At 46.8% G+C, this 20,529-nt stretch overlaps 1 protein-coding gene across 1 annotated transcript in view; it reads left to right on the forward strand.

Annotated features, from left to right (window-relative positions):
• sptbn5 (spectrin, beta, non-erythrocytic 5) overlaps window positions 1-20,529 on the forward strand; it is a 279,715-nt gene that overhangs the window by 247,511 nt on the left and 11,675 nt on the right. The window contains exons 61-69 of the mRNA XM_072264468.1: window positions 2,399-2,588; window positions 2,988-3,164; window positions 5,544-5,639; window positions 7,207-7,956; window positions 13,539-13,610; window positions 15,250-15,336; window positions 18,083-18,171; window positions 19,384-19,469; window positions 20,254-20,302. Of these exons, the coding sequence (XP_072120569.1) occupies window positions 2,399-2,588; window positions 2,988-3,164; window positions 5,544-5,639; window positions 7,207-7,956; window positions 13,539-13,610; window positions 15,250-15,336; window positions 18,083-18,171; window positions 19,384-19,469; window positions 20,254-20,302 (1,596 nt within the window). The remainder of the gene's footprint in view (window positions 1-2,398; window positions 2,589-2,987; window positions 3,165-5,543; window positions 5,640-7,206; window positions 7,957-13,538; window positions 13,611-15,249; window positions 15,337-18,082; window positions 18,172-19,383; window positions 19,470-20,253; window positions 20,303-20,529) is intronic.

Below are 20,529 nucleotides of genomic sequence, written 5' to 3' on the forward strand. Positions count from 1 at the left end.
TGTCCCACCTGTCCCACCGGGCACGTCCTGTCCCACCTGTCCCACTGGACACGTCCTGTCCCACCTGTCCCACCGGGCACGTCCTGTCCCACCTGTCCCACCAGGCATCTCCTGTCCCACCTGTCCCACTGGACACATCCTGTCCCACCTGTCCCACCAGGCATCTCCTGTCCCACCTGTCCCACCTGTCCCGCTGGGCACGTCCTGTCCCACCTGTCCCACCTGTCCCACCAGGCATCTCCTGTCCCACCTGTCCCACCGGACACGTCCTGTCCCACCTGTCCCGCCTGTCCCACCGGACATGTCCTGTCCCACCTGTCCCACCTGTCCCACTGGACACGTCCTGTCCCACCTGTCCCACCTGTCCCACCGGGCATCTCCTGTCCCACCTGTCCCACCGGGCATCTCCTGTCCCGCTGGGCACATCCTGTCCCACCTGTCCCACTGGACGCATCCTGTCCCACCTGTCCCACCAGGCATCTCCTGTCCCACCTGTCCCACTGGACACATCCTGTCCCACCTGTCCCACCAGGCATCTCCTGTCCCACCTGTCCCACTGGACACATCCTGTCCCACCTGTCCCACCGGGCACGTCCTGTCCCACCTGTCCCACTGGGCACGTCCTGTCCCACCTGTCCCGCTGGGCACGTCCTATCCCACCTGTCCCACCAGGCATCTCCTGTCCCACCTGTCTCACCGGGCATCTCCTGTCCCGCTGGGCACGTCCTGTTCCACCTGTCCCACTGGCACATCCTGTTCCACCTGTCCCACTGGACACGTCCTGTCCCACCTGTCCCACTGGGCTTGTCCTGTCCCACCTGCCCTGCTGGGCACCTCTTTTCCCAACTGTTCCACCAGACACGTCCTGTCCCACTGGGCTCCTCCTGTCCCACCTGTCCCACTGGACACATCCTGTCCCACCTGTCCCAGTGGGCATCGCCTGTCCCACCTGTCCCACCGGACACGTCCTGTCCCACCTGTCCCACCAGGCACATCCTGTCCCACCTGTGGGAGTCAGTGGTGTGTACACCCAAGAAACCACAGGAGCACAGTGGAACCAAGCCATCCTCAATCTTGAGGGATTGTCCCTCACACCATTTACTTCACTTCTGGCAATTTTGATTTATGCTTCGTGTATATAAATCTAACTTAGAAAACCCTTCCAGGACCTCTCTAATATCTTTAAACCTTACCATAATGAGCTATTAACTCTATGCAGGTACCATTTAAGTTTTCACATATTGATGTTTGAATTTATGTTTTTTTCAGCTTTACTGGTTTACCCAAACCAATTTTAACAAAGCCATCCTTCCTATTGACGTTGTGAAAACCACACCTTAACGACACTGCTCTTATCTCTGAGATAGGGGGCTGAGACTTGACCCTGTCCAGAGAACACAGTGCAGCCAGACTGATACAATGCTGCAGTGTAACAGATACTATCTTCTGAATGAGGTTAAACCAAGTCCACATCTGCCCACAGAGATGGATGTAAAATATCCTGCATTAAGGGAAAGAGAGTGGCAAGTTCTACCTGGTGCCCTGGCAAAATCTAAATATTTAAACAGACTGAAAGCTCTTTATGGAACCCTGTCATGCACATTGGTTTATGGGCTCCATAGTGACTGCACCTCGAATTGACTGTCAGGCTGCAAAGTGTTTTGAAATGTCCTGAGTATAAACACATTTTTCATAAATTCTGTGCGAGGAGAGCATCTGGCAATCCAGGAACCACGACCCCTTGTTGGAAATCTTTCTTTGATTATACAGCCAGTTCAATCCCTTCATCAAAAACAAAACATCCATAAGAGAGCGGGATTGAGATCTAACCTGAGAGAAAGAGTAGCTTGAGAGGTGGAGAGATCAGGCAACGGACTGTGACCAAGAGAGATATGATATAAGGACAGATTGGGAGATGGTGGTAATGTTCTGATGGAGGAACTGGATAATGGAATTGAAACATCAGCATTGTGAGTGGAAGGGAAAATGGAGAGAGTTGTGGACAAGATCCAGAAGGGAGAGAAACATAATATCATGAAACAGTTGGAAAGTATTTGTGGAAACAAGTCCTGCTTTATGGGTGAGAGGGCAAAAACTGGAGATGCCAGCCTCACTAGTAGCCACCATGTGAGAGGCAGCAGTAAGTGAAAGGTTTAGCCAGCTTGGATCTACAGACACAGTAGCTGAACCCAGTTGCCCACTCATCAAATATTCCCAGCAACCTGTTCCATTGCTTGCTGCCTTTCCCTCACAAAGAGTTCAGCCAGCTGGGTGAAGAAAGGTTTCTGTAGGCTGTGGAATTTAGAACAGGGTCTAGAAAAGAGCTAGACTATAAGGACCATATGGTCACCATGATGTGGGTATTTCCTTTACCATGAAAGCTTATTCCTTTATTCAGGTCCTGGGTGAATGAGATGGACACACTGCTGGACACAGAAGAGCAGGCCAGGGGGTCTGTGAGTGCTGACCAGCTCTACAAACGTCACAAGGAGTACAAGCGAGAGATTGACAAACAGAAAGCCAAATACGAGGAGCTGCTAACAATCGGAACTGAGCTGAGGGAAAATAGGCACATCCTGTCCAAAGAGGTAAAATGCCTTGAGGACCCTTCCCTCTCTCAGCCAGCAGGAGACTGGTTCCACCTGGACCGTAACACGTTCCCTGTGTACTGCCATTAGCTCTAAGCGGGGTGACGCAGCGGTGTAGTGGTTAGCACAATGCTATTACAGCTCGAGCCATCAGAGTCTAGGTTCAATTGCGAAGTCATCTGTAAGGAGCCTGTAACGTCCTCCTCATGAAATGCATGGGTCTCCTCTGGGTGCTCTAGTTTCCTCCCACAGTCCAAAGACGTACCGGTTAATAGATTGGCTATTGAAAGTTGTGCTGTGATTAGGCGAGGGGGGGTTAAAACGGGGTTTGCAACGCGGTGTGCCTCGGAGGACCTGTCCCGCTCTCTTTCTCAATAAGTTGTGTCTTTTCTTCATCAGGTTGACGAGAGGTTGACTGAAATGTCTGAGCAGATGAATCAGGTGATGAAGAAGTGGGAGATACAAGAAGCCCTGTATGAGGAGGAACTGTGGAAGCAGGCACAGCTCAGGGAGCTCGAGCTAATGGCTGCGTGGCTGGGCTCCAAAGAAGGGCTTATATCCGGCAAAAACTTTGGGGTAAGAATGAGCAGACAGCACTGCCAACTTGGCTGCTGCTGATTTCCCTGAACGATGGCTTCCACTGAGAAATGGTTGTCTGGGATAACGGAGTCAGAACCCTCCATTCCTTGCAACACACACAAAATGCTGGAGGAACTCCGACCAGGCAGCGTCTATGGAAAAGAGCACAGACAACATTTCAGGCCGAGACTCTTCATCAGGACTCATTCCTTCACCTGTTCTGGCTTGGCCGATCTCTCCTCAGCCCACTGGGCACTGTCACAAACCACAAACATGCCATCAGAGCAGAGAAGTGGCACTCTGTCAGGATAGTCTGGAAGGAGCTGGGAATCTTTTCTCTAGAAAAGGAAAAACTGAAAGGAGTCATAAGAGAGATATATTGTCAATTATGAAGTAGGGGAGGTCTGTGTGAGGAACCAGGTAGGGTCATAAATACATTGTAAATTCCAAGGGCAATCCAGGAGTTGTGTTGAAATAAAGGAGAAAAGTACAATTGCAAAGTATAGGCTTCATAAAAGAAGGTTCTGTCAAAGAGTGCAAGTGCACAGTAGGTCAGCTGACCCAGAGCACCGCTGGTCCTGGATCAATGCTGGCCAGTGTCTCAGAGCACCACTGGTCCTGGATCAATGCTGGCCAGTGTCTCAGAGCACCACTGGTCCTGGATCAATGCTGGCCAGTGTCTCAGAGCACCACTGGTCCTGGATCAATGCTGGCCAGTGTCTCAGAGCACCACTGGTCCTGGATCAATGCTGGCCAGTGTCTCAGAGCACCACTGGTCCTGGATCAATGCTGGCCAGTGTCTCAGCACCACTGGTCCTGGATCAATGCTGGCCAGTGTCACAGCACCACTGGTCCTGGATCAATGCTGGCCAGTGTCTCAGAGCAAGCTGATAAGAGTATGAAGAAAATCATGGCTATTTCCTCTACATTGTCCTGATCAGCACCCTCCAGTCGTTACAACACAGGATACTTACAAAGTAAAACTTCCGCTGTACAGACAACAAGTGCAACATGGTTTAAAAGCAGAGCTTTTTGTATTGTCCATAATTCCCAGGAATGGTATACATAAACTCAGAGAGTTATACAGCAAGGATACAGGCCCTTTGGTCTAACTCATCCATGCTCACCAAGATGCTTATCAATGCTAATCTCTTTGCCTGCATTTGGCCCATATCCCCCTAAACCTTTCCTGCCCAAATGTCTTTTAAATGTTGTAATTTTAGCAGCTCCTACAGCTCATTCCATATACTCACAACTCGGTTTGAAATCTTGCCCCTCAGATCCTCTTTGAACCTTTCCCCTCTCACCCTTAACCTATGCCCTCTAATTTTGAACTCCCCCATCTTGGGAAGAAGACTGTGACTATCCACCTCGTCTATGGCCTCATCATTTTATAAATCTCTTTAAGGTCACCACTCTGTCTCCTTCGATCCAAGAAAAACAGTCCTAGCCATTCCAGCCTCTCTTGTAACTCAAACCCTCTAGTCCAGATGGCATTCCTGCATCTTTCCTTCAGCACGTCATTGATGATAGACCAAGCACTGAGCCCACAGGAACCCCACTACATGAGCATTCCCAACCCTAAATCTCCACTAGCTTCCTGCCACCGAGCTAATTGGGATCAATTGTGTCGCTATCTTGGGGCTGAGTTTTTACATTTCTGCTCAGTTTACCACACGGAACCTTGTTGAAATTATTTCATAAAACCCACAAGGGCAGCAAATATATCAACCCTTGTTATCTCTTGAAAATTATTCCATCAAGTTCGTCAACCACAGTTATTCCACAACAAAGCCAGAGGGACGGTCCCTGTTTAAAATGTGTCTCTTTAAGCAATGTCATTCAGAGTTATTTCCAACAGATGCTTTTTCTTTTAATTGATAGCTTTCTTTTGTTAAAGAAGGGTGTGAAGGAGGACTGAACTAGGTTGGGTGTAAGTTACAGATCAGCTATGATTTCATTAACAGGGCACAGCCTTGAGGTCAGAACATCCTATTTCTGTTCCTATCTCTATATAGTTCTACCGAGTATTCTGTCAGATAGGTACAGACTAAAGCTCTTTTTCAGATGTCTCACCAAGCCACCCCAAGACAGATTCAGATACACTTGTATTTTACAAAATATAGATGGAAAATTCTGGAAGTACAATACTCAATAGGTCAGCCAGCATCTATGAGAGGTAAACAAATGTAATGCTTCAAGTCAATGATTTTCTATTATTTCTGATGTAAATGGTTGTCACTAGTCCAAGAGATCCTCAAGGACTCTAACTAGGATTCTTCTCTGTTATGATTTGGCTAATCCTACTTACCTATAAAGTGACTTTATTGTGAGACTTCTGTAGGTAGATGGAACTGACTGCCTTTCTCTCCTCAGGACTCTGTCAGTGAGGTGGAAGATTTAATTAAGAAGCATGAAGATTTTGAGAAGATGCTGGCAGCTCAAGATGAGAAGTTTGGTCAACTAGAAAAGGTGAGAAGGGTCAGACAAGTAGCTTTGCTTTATCCCAGGTATGAGTTCAGCAGCACCGAACTCATACTGTTTATTAGAATCAGAATCACTTTATTGCCAGCATGTGAAACATAACAGAATTGATTATGATTCAATGCCAAGCATAAAACACAAGACAATACCATAACAGACAACACAATAGCAATCAACAATTTATCAGACAATCTTGCAAACAGCCATGAGAATCAATAATTAGCGGAACGGTTGCATGTGCAAACATCAATAATCAGACTTAAATAAATGTGAACATATGAACAGACTCAATAATTATGAACAGAACAAGGAGAGTAGGAAAGACCATTTAACAGACGTTGTGCAGGGACTACAAGTTTACTATAAATAACATTATTTATAATAAACTTAACAAATAATGGCACAGGAGATGTTATGATAGTTTTGTATAACTTTGGCCAAATGTTATATAGGTGAGAGTGCATGTTTCCAGAGGGAATAAAGGGGGCTTATATTGTTTGGCCGCCAGTGAATAGTGATGTTCTGCTGGGGTCAGTATTGGAATTACTTCTTTTCACATTATATGTCAACAACTTCGATGTCACAATTGATGGCTTTTTGGGCAAGTTTTCGGATGATACAAAGGTAGGTGGAGGGGCAGGTAGTGTTGAGGAGCAGGAAGACTTGGACAATGGGCAAAGAAATGGCAGATGGAATATAGTGTAGGGAAGTACATGGTCATGCACTTTGGTAGAAGGAATAAAGATGTATTTTCTAATCTGGGAGAAAAGTTAAAAATCAGGGGTGCAAAGGGACTTGGATGCAGATACCCTAAAGATTAACTTGCAGCTTGAGTCAGTGGTAAGAAAGGCACTCATTTAGCATTCATTTCGAGAGGAATAGTACATAAGAGCAAGGATGTAATGCTAAGGCTTCATAAGGCATTGGTCAGACTGTACAGAGTACTGTGAGCAGTTTTTGGCCCCTTATGTCAGAAAAGATGTGCTGGCATTGACTAGGGTCCAGAGGAGGTTCACAAGAACGACCAGGGGGCATGAAAGGACCAACATATGAGAAGCCTTTGATGGCTCTGGGCCTGTGCTTGCTGGAATTTAGAAGAATGCAGGGGCGGGGAGTGGGGGGATGTCATTGAAACCTATCGAATATTGAAAGTCCGAGACAGAGTGGATGTGGAGAGGATGTTTCCAATAGTGAGAGAGCCTAGGACCAGAGGGCACAGCCTCAGAGTAGAGGAATGCCCATTTAGAAGAGCGATGAGGAGGCATTTCTTTAGCCAGAGGCTGATAAATCTGTGGAATTCAATGTCACGGATGGCTGTGGAGGACAAGTCATTGAGTATATTTAAAGCAAAGGTTGATAGGTTCTTGGTTAGTCAGGGCATCAAAGGTTACAGGGAGAAGGCAGGAGAATGGGGTTGAGAGGGAAAATAAATCAGCCATGACGGAATGGTGGAGCAGACTTGATGGGGCGGGTGGCCTAATTCTGCTCTGACGTCTTATGGTCTTATATCAGATAAGATTGTGTTATGTCAATCTGCTGTTTGGTTGACTTTCAGGGGGAAAGGTTCCACAGGAACACAAGCATAAAGGAAACAGAAAAGAAAGTGGCTGAAGTTGCTTCCCTGAAGAGAAAGGGGTCAGACAAGAAGACAACGCCATTGAGGATCTATGGAAGAACCAACTCAGACACAGGGAAGATACCAAAATCCTGGTCAAAAGAGATAGTCATGAGTCCTGCTCTAAGGTCCCCCTCAACCTCAGAACGTTTCTTCTCCCCTGGCATAAAGGCTGTAACCCCTCTCAAAAATCTAGATGTTGCCAGTGATCAAAGACAGACCATCGTTCAGTCACCTTTGTCACCAAAATCTTCCCCATTTTGTGGTTCTAAAGTTGACAGTCCCACAAAGAGGCTATCAAATCCAACAAGGCCTGTACAAGACATCATACGTAAATCATTTTCCAATACTCCTTCAAGATCTTCCCTGGAGGAATCATCTCAAGATCTCACTTCACCACCAAGAGAGAACACCACGACTGAGTCACCCACTCAATCTCAGTCCCAAAGCCTCCTGCCCAAATCTCCGACACGCAGGTCTCAAAGGAGGCAGCATTCCTCCGAGGATAACGTCGCTGGAGACTGGCCAGAACAAAACGGATCTACCGAAAGCAGCTCTGTAGACCCTGTGCCCATCCCAAAGGAGAGGTCAGAGTCCGACCCACCTGAGGATGCAGATTCAGCATCATTCTTGAAGGGTCAGAACGATCCTCAGCAGCCAGACTCCACAGGACAACAAAACAATGACCAGGTACAAACTGATTTAGCCGCAATACTTCTTACATTTTTCAAGTATGTCAGCTGGTTCTTCTACTCAGCTGTCTTTCCTTGCAGGTTTCTAAAGCTTCCCCATTGCTCAGGCACCTGGGAAAACACATTACCCCCACTGTAAATCTAGGGAGTGCATTATCTCTTAATTAAACTGATTAATTTTCATTTCAGTGCTATTGATTGTAATAAACTCCAGATCATTGCTCTTCCCACTGAGGTGCCATGCCCAGGGAAATGCAGCAACAGCTCTGCTTCTTCAGGTGGCTAAAAAACTTTGGCATGTTCCCGTTGACCCTGACCAATTTTAGTTGCACCATGGGGAGCATCCTATCCTGATGCATCATAGCTTGATGACAACTGCTCTGTCCAGGGCTGCCAGAAACAGAAACCAGTCTCCGCTCCATGTACACCGTCTGCATTTCTCTCAGACTCAGCAAAGCAGTGAGAATAATCATTGTCTCCAGACATTCTCTCTTCTCCTCCCTCCCATCAGGTAGAATATACGTACAAAAGCTTAAATGTACAAGGACAGCTTTTATGGCACTGTTATAAAGCTGTTGAGTGGTCCCCAGCATGATGAGATGGACTCTTTACCTTGCTCCTGCCGGTCTGCCGGCACTGCACTTTCTCTGTAACGGTAACCGTTCATTCGGCAGTCTGATGTTGCTTTCACCTTGCACCACCTCAGCATGCACTGATGTGATGAAGTGGCCTGTATGGACGCAGCATAAACAAGGTGTTTTACCGCAGCACACACAAATGCTGGAGCAACTCAGCAGGTCAGGCAGCATCCATGGAAGTCACTCTACCTCAGTAAATGTGACAATAATAACCAAGTTAACAATTAAAATCAGCCAGTTTTTCTGAGCCTCTGCATTTGCCTCAAGTCTATTTCCCTGTATATGTTGTGTTTCTTAATCCATCTTTGACATGTCTTTTCCCAGTAACACTCTACTCTGTCTCTACATTGCTTTTCCTGCCACTTCTTCATCTATTATTACCTTTCCCTTCCTCCAGTCTTTAACCCCCAGCCCTTTCTCTGCCCCTGTAGGATTTCCCTCTTCCTATAGCCCGACAACACTACTTTAGCTTTTGAAAACATAGAAACATAGAAAACCTACAGCAAAATACAGGCCCTTCGGCCCACAAAGTTGTGCCGAACATGTCCCCACCTTAGAAATTACTAGGTTTACCTATAGCCCTCTATTTTTTCAAGCTCCATGTACCTATCCAAAAGTCTATCGTATCCGCCTCCACCACCGTTGCCGGCAGCCCATTCCACACACTCACCACTCTCTGAGTGAAAAACCTACCCCTGACATCTCCTCTGTACATACTCCCCAGCACCATAAAACTGTGTCCTCGTGTGGTAACCATTTCAGCCCTGGGAAAAAGCCTCTGACTATCCACACAATCAATGCCTCTCATCATCTTATACATCTCTATCAGGTCACCTCTCATCCTCCATCGCTCCAAGGAGAAAAGGCCGAGTTCACTCAACCTACCTATTTTCATCCTTGTAAATCTCCTCTGCACCCTTTCTATGGCTTCCACATCCTTCCTGTAGTGATGTGACCAGAACTGAGCACAGTACTCCAAGTGGGGTCTGACCAGGATCCTATATAGCTGCAACATTACCTCTCAGCTCCTAAATTCAATTCCATGATTGATGAAGGCCAATACACCATATGCCTTCTTAACCACAGCGTCAACCTGCACAGCTGCTTTGAGTGTCCTATGGACTTGGACCCCAAGATCCCTCTGGTCCTCCACATTGCCAAGAGTCTTACCATTAATACTATATTCTGCCATCATATTTGACCTACCAAACTGAACCACTTCACACTTATTTGGGTTGAACTCCATCTGCCACTTCTCAGCCCAGTTTTGCATCCTATCAATGTCCTGCTGTAACCTCTGACAGCCCTCCACACTATCCACAACACCTCCAACCTATGTGTCATCAGCAAACTTACTAACCCATCCATTCATTTCCTCATCCAGGTCATTTATAAAACTCACGAAGGGTAAGGGTCCCAGAACAGATCCCTGAGGCACACCACTTGTCACTGGTCTCCATACAGAATATGACCCATCTACAACCACTCTTTGCTTTCTGTAGGCAAGCCAGTTCTGGATCCACAAAGCAATGTCCCCCTGGATCCCATGCCTCCTTACTTTCTCAATAAGCCTTGCGTGGGGTACCTTATCAAATGACTTGCTGAAATCCATATACACTACATCTACTGCTCTACCTTCATCAATGTGTTTAGTCACATCTTCAAAAAATTCAATCAGGCTCGTAAGGCACGACCTGCCCTTGACAAAGCCATGCTGACTATTCCTAATCATATTATACCTCTCGAAATGTTCATAAATTCTGCCTCTCAGGATCTTCTCCACCAGCTTACCAACCGCTGAGGTAAGACTCAGTGGCCTATAATTTCCTGGGCTATCTCTACTCCCTTTCTTGAATAAAGGAACAACATCCGCAACCCTCCAATCCTCCAGAACCCCTCCCGTCCCCATTGATGATGCAAAGATTATTGCTAGAGGCTCAGCAATCTCCTCCCTCGCTTCCCACAGTAGCCTGGGGTACACCTCATCCGGTCCCAGTGACTTATCCAACTTGGTGCTTTCCAAAAGCTCCAGCACATCCTCTTTCTTAATATCTACATGCTCAAACTTTTCAGTCCGCTGCAAGTCATTGCTACAATCACCAAGATCCTTTTCCACAGTGAATACTGAAGTAAAGTATTCATTAATTATGTCTGCCATCTCCTCCGGTTCCATACACACTTTTCCACTGTCACAATTGATTGGTCCAATTCCCTCACATCTTATTCTCTTGCTCTTCACATACCTGTAGAATGTCTTGGGGTTTTCCTTAATCCTGCCTGCCAAGGCCTTCTCATGTCCCCCTCTGGCTCTCCTAATTTCCTTCTTCAGCTGCTTCCTATTAGCCTTATAATCTTCTAGATCTTTAACATTACCTAGCTCTCTGAACCTTTTGTAAGCTTTTCTTTTCTTCTTGACTAGATTTATTACAGCCTTTGTACACCACGGTTCCTGTACCCTACCATAACTTCCCTGTCTCATTGGAATGTACTTATGCAGAACTCCACACAAATATCCCCGAACATTTGCCACATTTCTTCCGTACTTTTCCCTGAGGACATCTGTTTCCAATTTACGCTTCCAATTTCCTGCCTGATAGCCTCATAATTCCCCTTACTCCAACTTGTATCTTTCTAACTTGTCTGTTCCTATCTCTCTCCAATGCTATTGTAAAGGAGATAGAATTATGGTCACTATCTCCAAAATGTTCTCCCACTGAGAGATCTGACACCTGACCAGGTTCATTTCCCAATACCAGATCAAGTACAGCCTCTCCTCTTGTAGGCTTATCTACATATTGTGTCAAGAAACCTTCCTGAACACACCTAACAAACTCCACCCCATCTAAACCCCTTGCTCTAGGGACACGCCAAACGATATTTGGGAAATTAAAATGTCCTATCACAACAACTCTGTTATTATTACACCTTTCCAGGATCTGTTTCCCTATCTGCTCCTCAATATCCCTATTACTATTGGGAGGTCTATAAAAAACACCCAGTAAAGTTATTGACCCCCTTCCTGTTCCTAACCTCCACCCACAGAGACTTCGTAGACAATCCCTCCATGATGTCCACCTTTTCTGCAGCCGTGTCACTATCTCTGATCAGCAGTGCCACGCCCCCACCTCTTTTGCTTCCCTCCCTGTCCTTTCTGAAACATCTAAAACCTGGCACTTGAAGTAACCATTCCTGTTCCTGAGCCAGCCAAGTCTCTGTAATGGCCACCACATCATATCTCCAAGTACTGATCCACACTCTAAGCTCATCCACTTTGTTCACAACACTCCTTGTGTTAAAATAGACACATCTCAAACTGTCGGTCTGAACGCGTCCCTTCCCTATCACCTGCCTATCCCCACTCTCACACTGTCTACAAGCTTTCTCTATTTGTGAGCCAACTGCCTCTTCCCTAGTCTCTTCAGTTCGGTTTCCACCCCCCTCCCAACAATTCTAGTTTAAACTCTCCCCAGTAGCCTTAGCAAACCTCCCTGCCAGGATATGGTCCCCCGGGGATTCAAGTGCAACCCGTCCTTTTTGTACAGGTCACTCCTGCCCCAAAAGAGGTCCCAATGATCCAGAAATCTGAATTCCTGCCCCCTGCTCCAATCTCTCAGCCACACATTTATCCTCCACCTCATTCTATTCCTATTCTTGTTGTCGCATGGCACAGGCAGTAATCCCGAGATTACTACCTTTGCGGTCCTTCTTCTCAACTTCCTTCCTAACTCCCTGTACTCTTTTTTCAGGACCTCCTCCCTTTTCCTACCTATGTCATTGGTACCAATATGTACTACGACCTCTGGCTGTTCTCCCTCCCACTGCAGGATATCTTGGCCGCGATCTGAAACAACCTGGACCCTGGCACCTGGGAGGCAAACTACCATCTGAGTTTCTTTCCTACGTCCACAGAATCGCCTGTCTGACCCCCTAACTATAGAGTCTCCTGTCACTGCTGCCATCCTCTTCCTTTCCCTACCCACCTGAACCACAGGGCCAGACTCTGTGCCAGAGACACAGCCACTGTCGTTTCCCCCAGGTAGGCTGTCTCCCCCAACAGTACTCAAACAGGAGTATTTACTGTCAAGGGATACAGCCACAGGGGTACTCTCTAGTACCTGACTCTTCCCCTTCCCCCTCCTAAAGGTGACCCACTTGTCTGTCTCCCATGGCCCCGGTGTGACCACCTGCCTGTAACTCCTTTCTATCACCTCCTTGCTCTCCCTGACCAGGCAAAGGTCATTGAGCTGCATCTCCAGTTCCCTAACTCAGTCTCTCAGGAGCTGCAGCTCGACACACCGGGTGCAGATATGGCTGTCCGGGAGGCTGGGAGACTCCAGGACCTCCCACATCTGACACCGAGCACAGAAAACTGGCTTCACGCACATACTTCCTCCTTTCCGCAAATACACCGGTAAAGCTACCTCGCCTCGTCCCGTTACCGCCTAAGCCCATTGAGCCAAAGCCCGATCACTCCGTTGCCCGCTGGATATGGCGGTCTTCTTTTTAAACCTTTCGTGCTCTACTGGCTGACATCACGCGCCAGCGCAATCTGGCCTCTCTTTTACCCCGAGTAGTGGAAAAACTGCCTTCGCTCCGGATAACAACCGTTCACTTGCAGCTTTCTTGCTCCGAACCACAAGTCGCACTCCAAGCTTTGATCACATGTGACAGGCTGGCACATCAGTAAGTGGAAGTCCCACCCATTTACTCTGGTGGAAAATCGCACCTGAAGAGAAAGAGGTTTCTCCCAGGTGTCCCTTCCCATATGTGACTCTTCCCAGGTGCTTACCTCTTTGAGAAACTTTAAAATATAAAGGTTGGCTACTGCATTTGTCACAATGCAGAAGTGACAGCTCTTAAGGATTAACTTTTTTACCTGTAAGTTGCATTAGAACATCAGTGGTGATGTTAAGTGTGAGTTCTTTCTTTTACTTTTCATTAGGATGTTGCAGAATTCCAGACCATGGAGGGCACACTCTGCTGGAAGCATGTCCTGCAATCCGATGGGACTAAGGTAGAAACTGATGAGAGGGGTGGAAAGCAATAATTAACTCTTTTCTGAAGCTCCACTTACACTCCAGGTAAATTAAGAGACGGCCATTTACACGGTGAAGCTTCCTGTAACACCTGCTCCAAGATGGTAGGACCCTTTTCATGCCAACCTACTTTAATGTGGCAAGTGTTAATGCCACGGTTGTGGCTCCTGCATAGGAAAGTCCACGTTTTATCCTGTAACTCTGTCAGAAATCAGCAGTCCATCTCTGTCCTCTTACTTCAGGAGTTCCACGTCAGGTCGCCATATCTTCAGCTGCCAAGATTGAGAACTGAAATTCCATGTCCAAACCCCAGCACGTCCCTCTCTCTTTATCTCTCTAAGATGCTCAGTAAACCTCAACGATTTGACAAGCTTCTGACTATTTGCCCTAATATCTCCCAGAGTCAAATGTCATTTGATAATGCTCATGTGAAGCAGCTTTCTAACACTGTATATAAATCAGGTTGTTGAGCTATCTTTTTGTGTGACATTTATCCTTAGGCTAAAGGGACAGAAGACACTGTCCACAGCTTAATTTCATTCTCTCATGAGCTGTAGTAGTACTCTCACATCTGAGCAAGGTTCTCGGTTCAAATCCCACTCCAGAAACTTTACAGGGTCTGGCATTGTCAGAACACCTCTATCATACAGCACCATCACAACCATAATATTTTGAATATTAAACTACCCGTGCTCTCTGGGGGATGTAAAAGGTCCCACAACACCCCTTGAAGAAGCTTTCCCCTTGTGAACCTAGAGATAAACACATTCTTAATATACAGTCAGTGGCCACTTTATTAGGTACACCTGCTCTTTAATGCAAATATCTAATCAGTGACTCAATGCATAAAAGCATGCAGTCATGGTCAAGAGGTTCAGACCAAACATCAGATTGAGGAAGAAATGTGAGCTAAGTTACTTTGACTGTGGAATGATTATTGGTGCCAGACTAGGTGGTTTGAGTATCTCAGTATTTTCTGGGATTTTCATACACAATAGTCTCTAGAGTTTACAGAGAATGGTGCAAAAACAAAAGAAAAACATCCAGTGAGTGGCAGTTCTGTGAGTGAAAACACTTTGTTAATGAGAGAGGTCAGGGGAGAATGACCAGACTGGTTCAAGCTGACAGGAAGGTGACAGTCACTCAAATAAGAGCATCTCTGAACGCACAACTCGTTGAACCTGAAGTGGATGGGCGACAGCAGCAGAAGATCACACACACACAGCACGCTGGAGGAACTCAGCAGGTCGGGCAGCATCCGTGGAAAAGATCGGTCGACGTTTCGGGCCAGACAGTCCTGATGAAGGGTTCCGGCCCGAAACGTCGACCGATCTTTTCCACGGATGCTGCCCGACCTGCTGAGTTCCTCCAGCATGTTCTGAGTGTTGCTTTGACCCCAGCATCTGCAGATTATTTTGTGTAGAAGAGCACACACATACAGAAATGCACTCAATGGCCACTTTATTAGGTACATATAGAAGCCGAACGTTTGGAAGTTGATTCTTGTGTGTTGCAGATACAAAGCAGTGACAACAAATCAAAAGCATTTTGGTGGCTCTAAGTCTATTTAAAACTAAGTTTCTTTCTTGTTGATCCTAACTTTAATTTTACATTTAGACTGACCCCAAAGCCTGGGATACCTGTTTCGTGACGCTAGCAAAGCAAGTTCTCTGCTTCTATGCGAACAGGACTGAGAGTTTGAAGGTGAGTCTTCATGGCTGGGTATCAATGTCAGGGGATTAAACTGCTCCCTGCCCAGTTCAGCATTGATCCTTTTATCAGAATTAATCTATCTACTCAGCAATTACACTGCACGCATAATTCCTATCAAACAGAGGGAGGTTGACGTTATAGAAAGGAATGCATTGATCACTCTCTGAAGAAGAACAACACAAGTTAGACACAGAGTAGTGTTCCCTCCATGCTGTCTCATCAGGTTAGGATCAGTATCTGAAAGTCAAAAGACTGCAGAAGACACAAGTCTGAGATGAAAGCAGAAAATATTGAAAACACTCAGCAAGTCAGACAGCAGAAAGAGAGGCTGGGATCCTTTATTGAGCTGTTCTGATGAAGGATCTCTCAGCTGAAATCTTAACAGCTTTTCTTTCCCCAGTTACTGCCTAACCTGCTGAGTGTTTCCAGCATTTTAGTGACCATTTGGATGTAGAATAAAGCCACTTCTACACTCTCATCAGGTGTTTGCCCAAGATACGGTGACTGAGCTGAGAAGATGGGAAAGTACACTCTACATTGTCCATGCAACATCGTCAAGGCAGCTACTGTAAATGTTGGATGTTCCCTTTAGACTGTGGCCACAAACACTGAAAGACTCTTACCACATCATTAGATAAAGAACAAAGCTCCTTTCAGCTTCAAGTCTGAAATGTCAAGTTCAAATTTATTGTCAATCATGTACAGTATACAGCCCAACGAAACGTCAGTCAGCTAGGGCGAAGGTGAAAAACACAGCCCATATAGTCACACACAGTCCGTATAGTCACACACAGCCCCTATAGTCACACAGCCCGTATAGTCACACACAGCACGTATAGTCACACACAGCCCGTATAGTCACACACAGCACATATAGTCACACACAGTCCATATAGTCACACACAGCCCGTATAGTCACACACAGCCCGTATAGTCACACACAGCACATATAGTCACACACAGCACATATAGTCACACACAGTCCATATAGTCACACACAGCACGTATAGTCACACACAGCCCATATAGTCACACACAGTCCGTATAGTCACACACAGCCCGTATAGTCACACACAGCATGTATAGTCACACACATGTATAGTCACACACAGTCCATATAGTCACACACAGTCCATATAGTCACACACAGCCCGTATAGTCACACACAACATGTATAGTCACACACATGTATAGTCACACACATGTATAGTCACACACAACATGTATAGTCACACACAGTCCATATAGTCACACACAGCCCATATAGTCACACACAGTCCATATAGTCACACACAGCATATATAGTCACACACAGTCCATATAGTCACACACAGTCCATATAGTCACATACAGCACATAGGTTTACGATTCAGCACGTACAGTATTACAAAATAATATTAGCACTAGTCCCCGAATGACATGGCCTGAAGATTGACATAACGTGCAAGGTGCTTATTAAGTGTTACTGATGAGAAGTGACCAGAGCAGGATGAGGGTGTGCCTGTGATCTGGGGAAATGGGGAGAGGGAGGGGAGGGCACCAGGGCATTCAGACAGGGTGTTCATGTGTGCTGGGGGGTAGTAGGCTGTGAAGAAGTCTACCAGCCTTGGGGAAGAAGCTGTTACCCTGCCTAAGAGTTGTAGTTCTAATACTGTGGTACCTTCTGCCTGATGGCAGGAGGGTAAAGAGATGGTCTTTGGCAATGCTGGAAGTGCTCTGATATGTGTCCTGAATTAGGATGGAGAGAGACCCCAATGGAGTTTTCACTAACCGTGCGTCTGATGCATCGCTATTCCCAAATTCCCAATGCAGACGGTGATGCAGCTGCTCCAGTGGAATGTGGTGAGGATGGGGGAGGGAGGGTGAATCTTTGTTCACCTCAGTCCTCAGGAAGCAGAGACGTTGCTGTGCTCTCTTGACCAAAGAGGTGATGATGAAGGACTGAGTTCGATCATTGGTAACACGCACACAAAGAAACATAGTGCTCCCGGCTCTGTCTACAGAGCAGCCATTGAAGTAGGGAGTGGTCAGCCTGCACCCTCCTGAAGTCCACAATCATCTCTTTAGTCTTGTCCACATTGAGACTCAGGTTGTTGTGCTTACTCCAGTCCACAAGCTGCTCTGTCTTCTCCCTGTAAGCTGCTTCATCATTGTTGCTGAGTAGGCCAACCACTGTTGTGTCATTGGTGAGCACAATGATGTGATTGGAACTGGGTCTGACAGTAGTGTGACCAGCAGCCCTGAGGGTGCCAGTGCTCAGCGTGATGGAGGCAGGGCTGTTGGCTGCCAATCCAAACTGTCTGGGGTCTCTTTGTCAGGAAGTCCAATATCCAGTTACAGAAGGAGGTATTGAGACCGAACATGGACAGTTTTCCCACCAGCTTCTGGAGAATGATTGTATTAAAAGCAGAACTGAAGCCCACGAACAGCAATCTGACAAGAGAGGAGGAGACACTCTTTCTTCAGCTACCTGAGCTATGCCAACAATAACAACCGTGTTGAGCTCTTGAAGATGCCCTTTTCCATTTAAACTGTGGGTGACACCAGATCCATTTTATGGGCTTCTGTGTCTACATGATGACTTCTACCAAGAGCTTTGCAATGCTGTGTTCCATTTAGCCCCTGCAAACTAAGACATGTGTGATGTGTCTAGACTTGTTACCTAAGCTGTGAATGATGTACTATTTATTTTAAACATCCCTGGTTGAAGCTGTGGGCATTGCTTTGTTGTACGCAGGATTCCCCTTGTTCACCGTCCCTCGGCGTCGCTGATGCCACGTGTGGGGAGGCTGCTGATTCCACGAAGGAGCACACATTCCAGCTACGGTACGTACAGAGTGGAGAGGATGGAACTCGGCCGCAGGGTGTCTAGATGGTCCCCTTTTCGTGTCAATCCAAAAGAACACCAGAGTGCACAGTGACCCAGGGATGTTCTGGGAGAATGAAAGTCAGGAGTGCGATGTGTAGCCTCCACTCACCTGGTTCGGAGGAGTTTGAACAACTCTCAAACGATCCAGGACAAAGCATCCCACTTGAATGGCACTGACCAGCAACAAGTCTGTGAGCATCTACAAAATGCGCAGGGTACACTGACAGTGCCAGAGACCGGCCACCATGAGGCGGTCAAAGGGAACCGACAGGTGGCACGCCTTCCACACTTGAAAGTGCGTCACTGGTCCTTCCCTTTCACTGCATCTGAATCTGGCAACACCCTGTACAAGAGGTTCCGCTGGGAGAACGGCAGTGGGTCACTCCCACCTTCTCAAGGATGGGCAAGCAATACAGACCTTGTCAGGGATGTCCAGCTCCTGAAAAACAAGTAATCCAGTAAATAAATCACAAGTATTTATGCATGCAGGTCAGTCAGCTCAGAAGCTTCTTCAATATACTGTAGTTCAAAGTATAGGTGTTTTGACATACGCGCCTTGTGTGTGTGTGAGTGAGTGAACTGATTCCCTACATTACTGACCTGATGACGTTTCAAACTTATTCTGTTGGCTGCAAAGTTCTTTCTGGCATTTTGAAATCAATGTGGAAGGCACAGTTTAAATGCAAAACAACACACAAAATGCCAGAGGAACTCAGCAGGTCAGGCAGCATCAAAGGAAACAAATAAACAGTCGATGTTTCAGGCTGAGACCCTTCATCAGGGCTGGAACGGAAGGGGGAAGGTGGGGAAAGTAGATAGAAGGTGACAGCTGAAGCCAGGTGGGCAAGAAAGATAAAGGGCTGGTGAGGAAGGAATCTGGTAGGAGAGGAGAGTGGACCACAGGAGAAAGGGGAGGAGGAGGGGACCCGGGGGAGGTGATAGGCAGGTGAGAAGAGATAAGAGGCCAGAGTGGGGGATAGAAGGGGGGGACCTTTTTCCTGGAAGGAGAAATCGATATTCATGTCATCAGGTTGGAAGCTACCACTACAAATTATAGGGTGTTGCTCCTCCACCCAGGGTGTGTGTGTGTGTGTCTGTCTGTTATTTACATATATATTTATCTCAGTGCAAAGAATCGTAAATTGTCTGAACTGAATGTGTTGCCTTAGGCTCAGCGATCGGGCGGAATATATTTTCTCTGCTCCTTCGGACACTCTGATGGATGAGTGGATTCAAAAGATCAGGAACAGCACAGGTAGGTGGTCACTCTGTGCAATGTCCTAAGGTTTTCGTAATCGTATGTTCCTTGAAATCTCCCTCTACACAAAGCACCAGTCCCCAGTCGTAAATCAGTATCTGGTGACACTTGTGTGTAATGTTGCATCACATTAAAAGTACCATATGTACAGTTGCAAAAGTTGCTGGTGAACGCAGCAGGCCAGGCAGCATCTCTAGGAAGAGGTACAGTTGACGTTTCAGGCCGAGACCCTTCGTCAAGACTGCGTCAGGACCTGACGAAGGGTCTCGGCTTGAAAAGTCAACTGTACCTCTTCCTAGAGATGCTGCCTGGCCTGCTGCGTTCACCAGCAACTTTGATGTGTGTTGCCAGAGAGGGTAAGAAGCTCTGATGGGATTGTCCAGGAACTGCCAATCCAAACAATAAGAACTGGAAGGACAGTCTGGGGCCCTGGATGGCGGTGAGGGAGGAGGTGTCACATATAGCACGGTTGCAGGGATAATTGCTTGGAGGGACGAGCAGACAAGTGAGTCACAGGGAAAGTGGCGGGGGGGGGGAAGGTGTGCTGGATTTGTAGGCTCATGTGGGGTGGGGGGAAGATGTGCTGGATTTGTAGGCTCATGTGGTGGCCGATGAGGATTCCTGTTGTGAGTGGGAGGAGTGGGGTTGGGTGTGAGCAGACACACAGGAAAGAGAAGATTACATCGATGTGGGCATGGACGTGTGGGGGCACCTGGTTTCAGCAAACTCACCTTATTGTGTCAGTGTTTCTTCATTTGCCCCATCCTGATTTCTTTCTCAGGGTCCTCTGCCAATGGCTTATCTCATCCACAATCTCCACAACAATCCTGGTGAGTAATGTTCCTCTCCATCTTCCTCTGTCCCCTCTTCTGTTTCACTCCACTTTCAGAGCACTCTGCCTGTTGTCCCATCACCACTCCAAACCTTTCGTTACCAACAGGTGTGGATATTAATGGAATTTAAGCGCTATGGGTCACTCTCATTCTTCCCAGAGTAACGGGCAATGGAGTGTTTACTCTCAGACACAAAACTCCCTTCCCAGAGTAACAGGTAATGG

This window comes from Mobula birostris, chromosome 1 (genome assembly GCF_030028105.1).
Source record: "Mobula birostris isolate sMobBir1 chromosome 1, sMobBir1.hap1, whole genome shotgun sequence".
NCBI classification, from domain to species: domain Eukaryota; kingdom Metazoa; phylum Chordata; class Chondrichthyes; order Myliobatiformes; family Myliobatidae; genus Mobula; species Mobula birostris.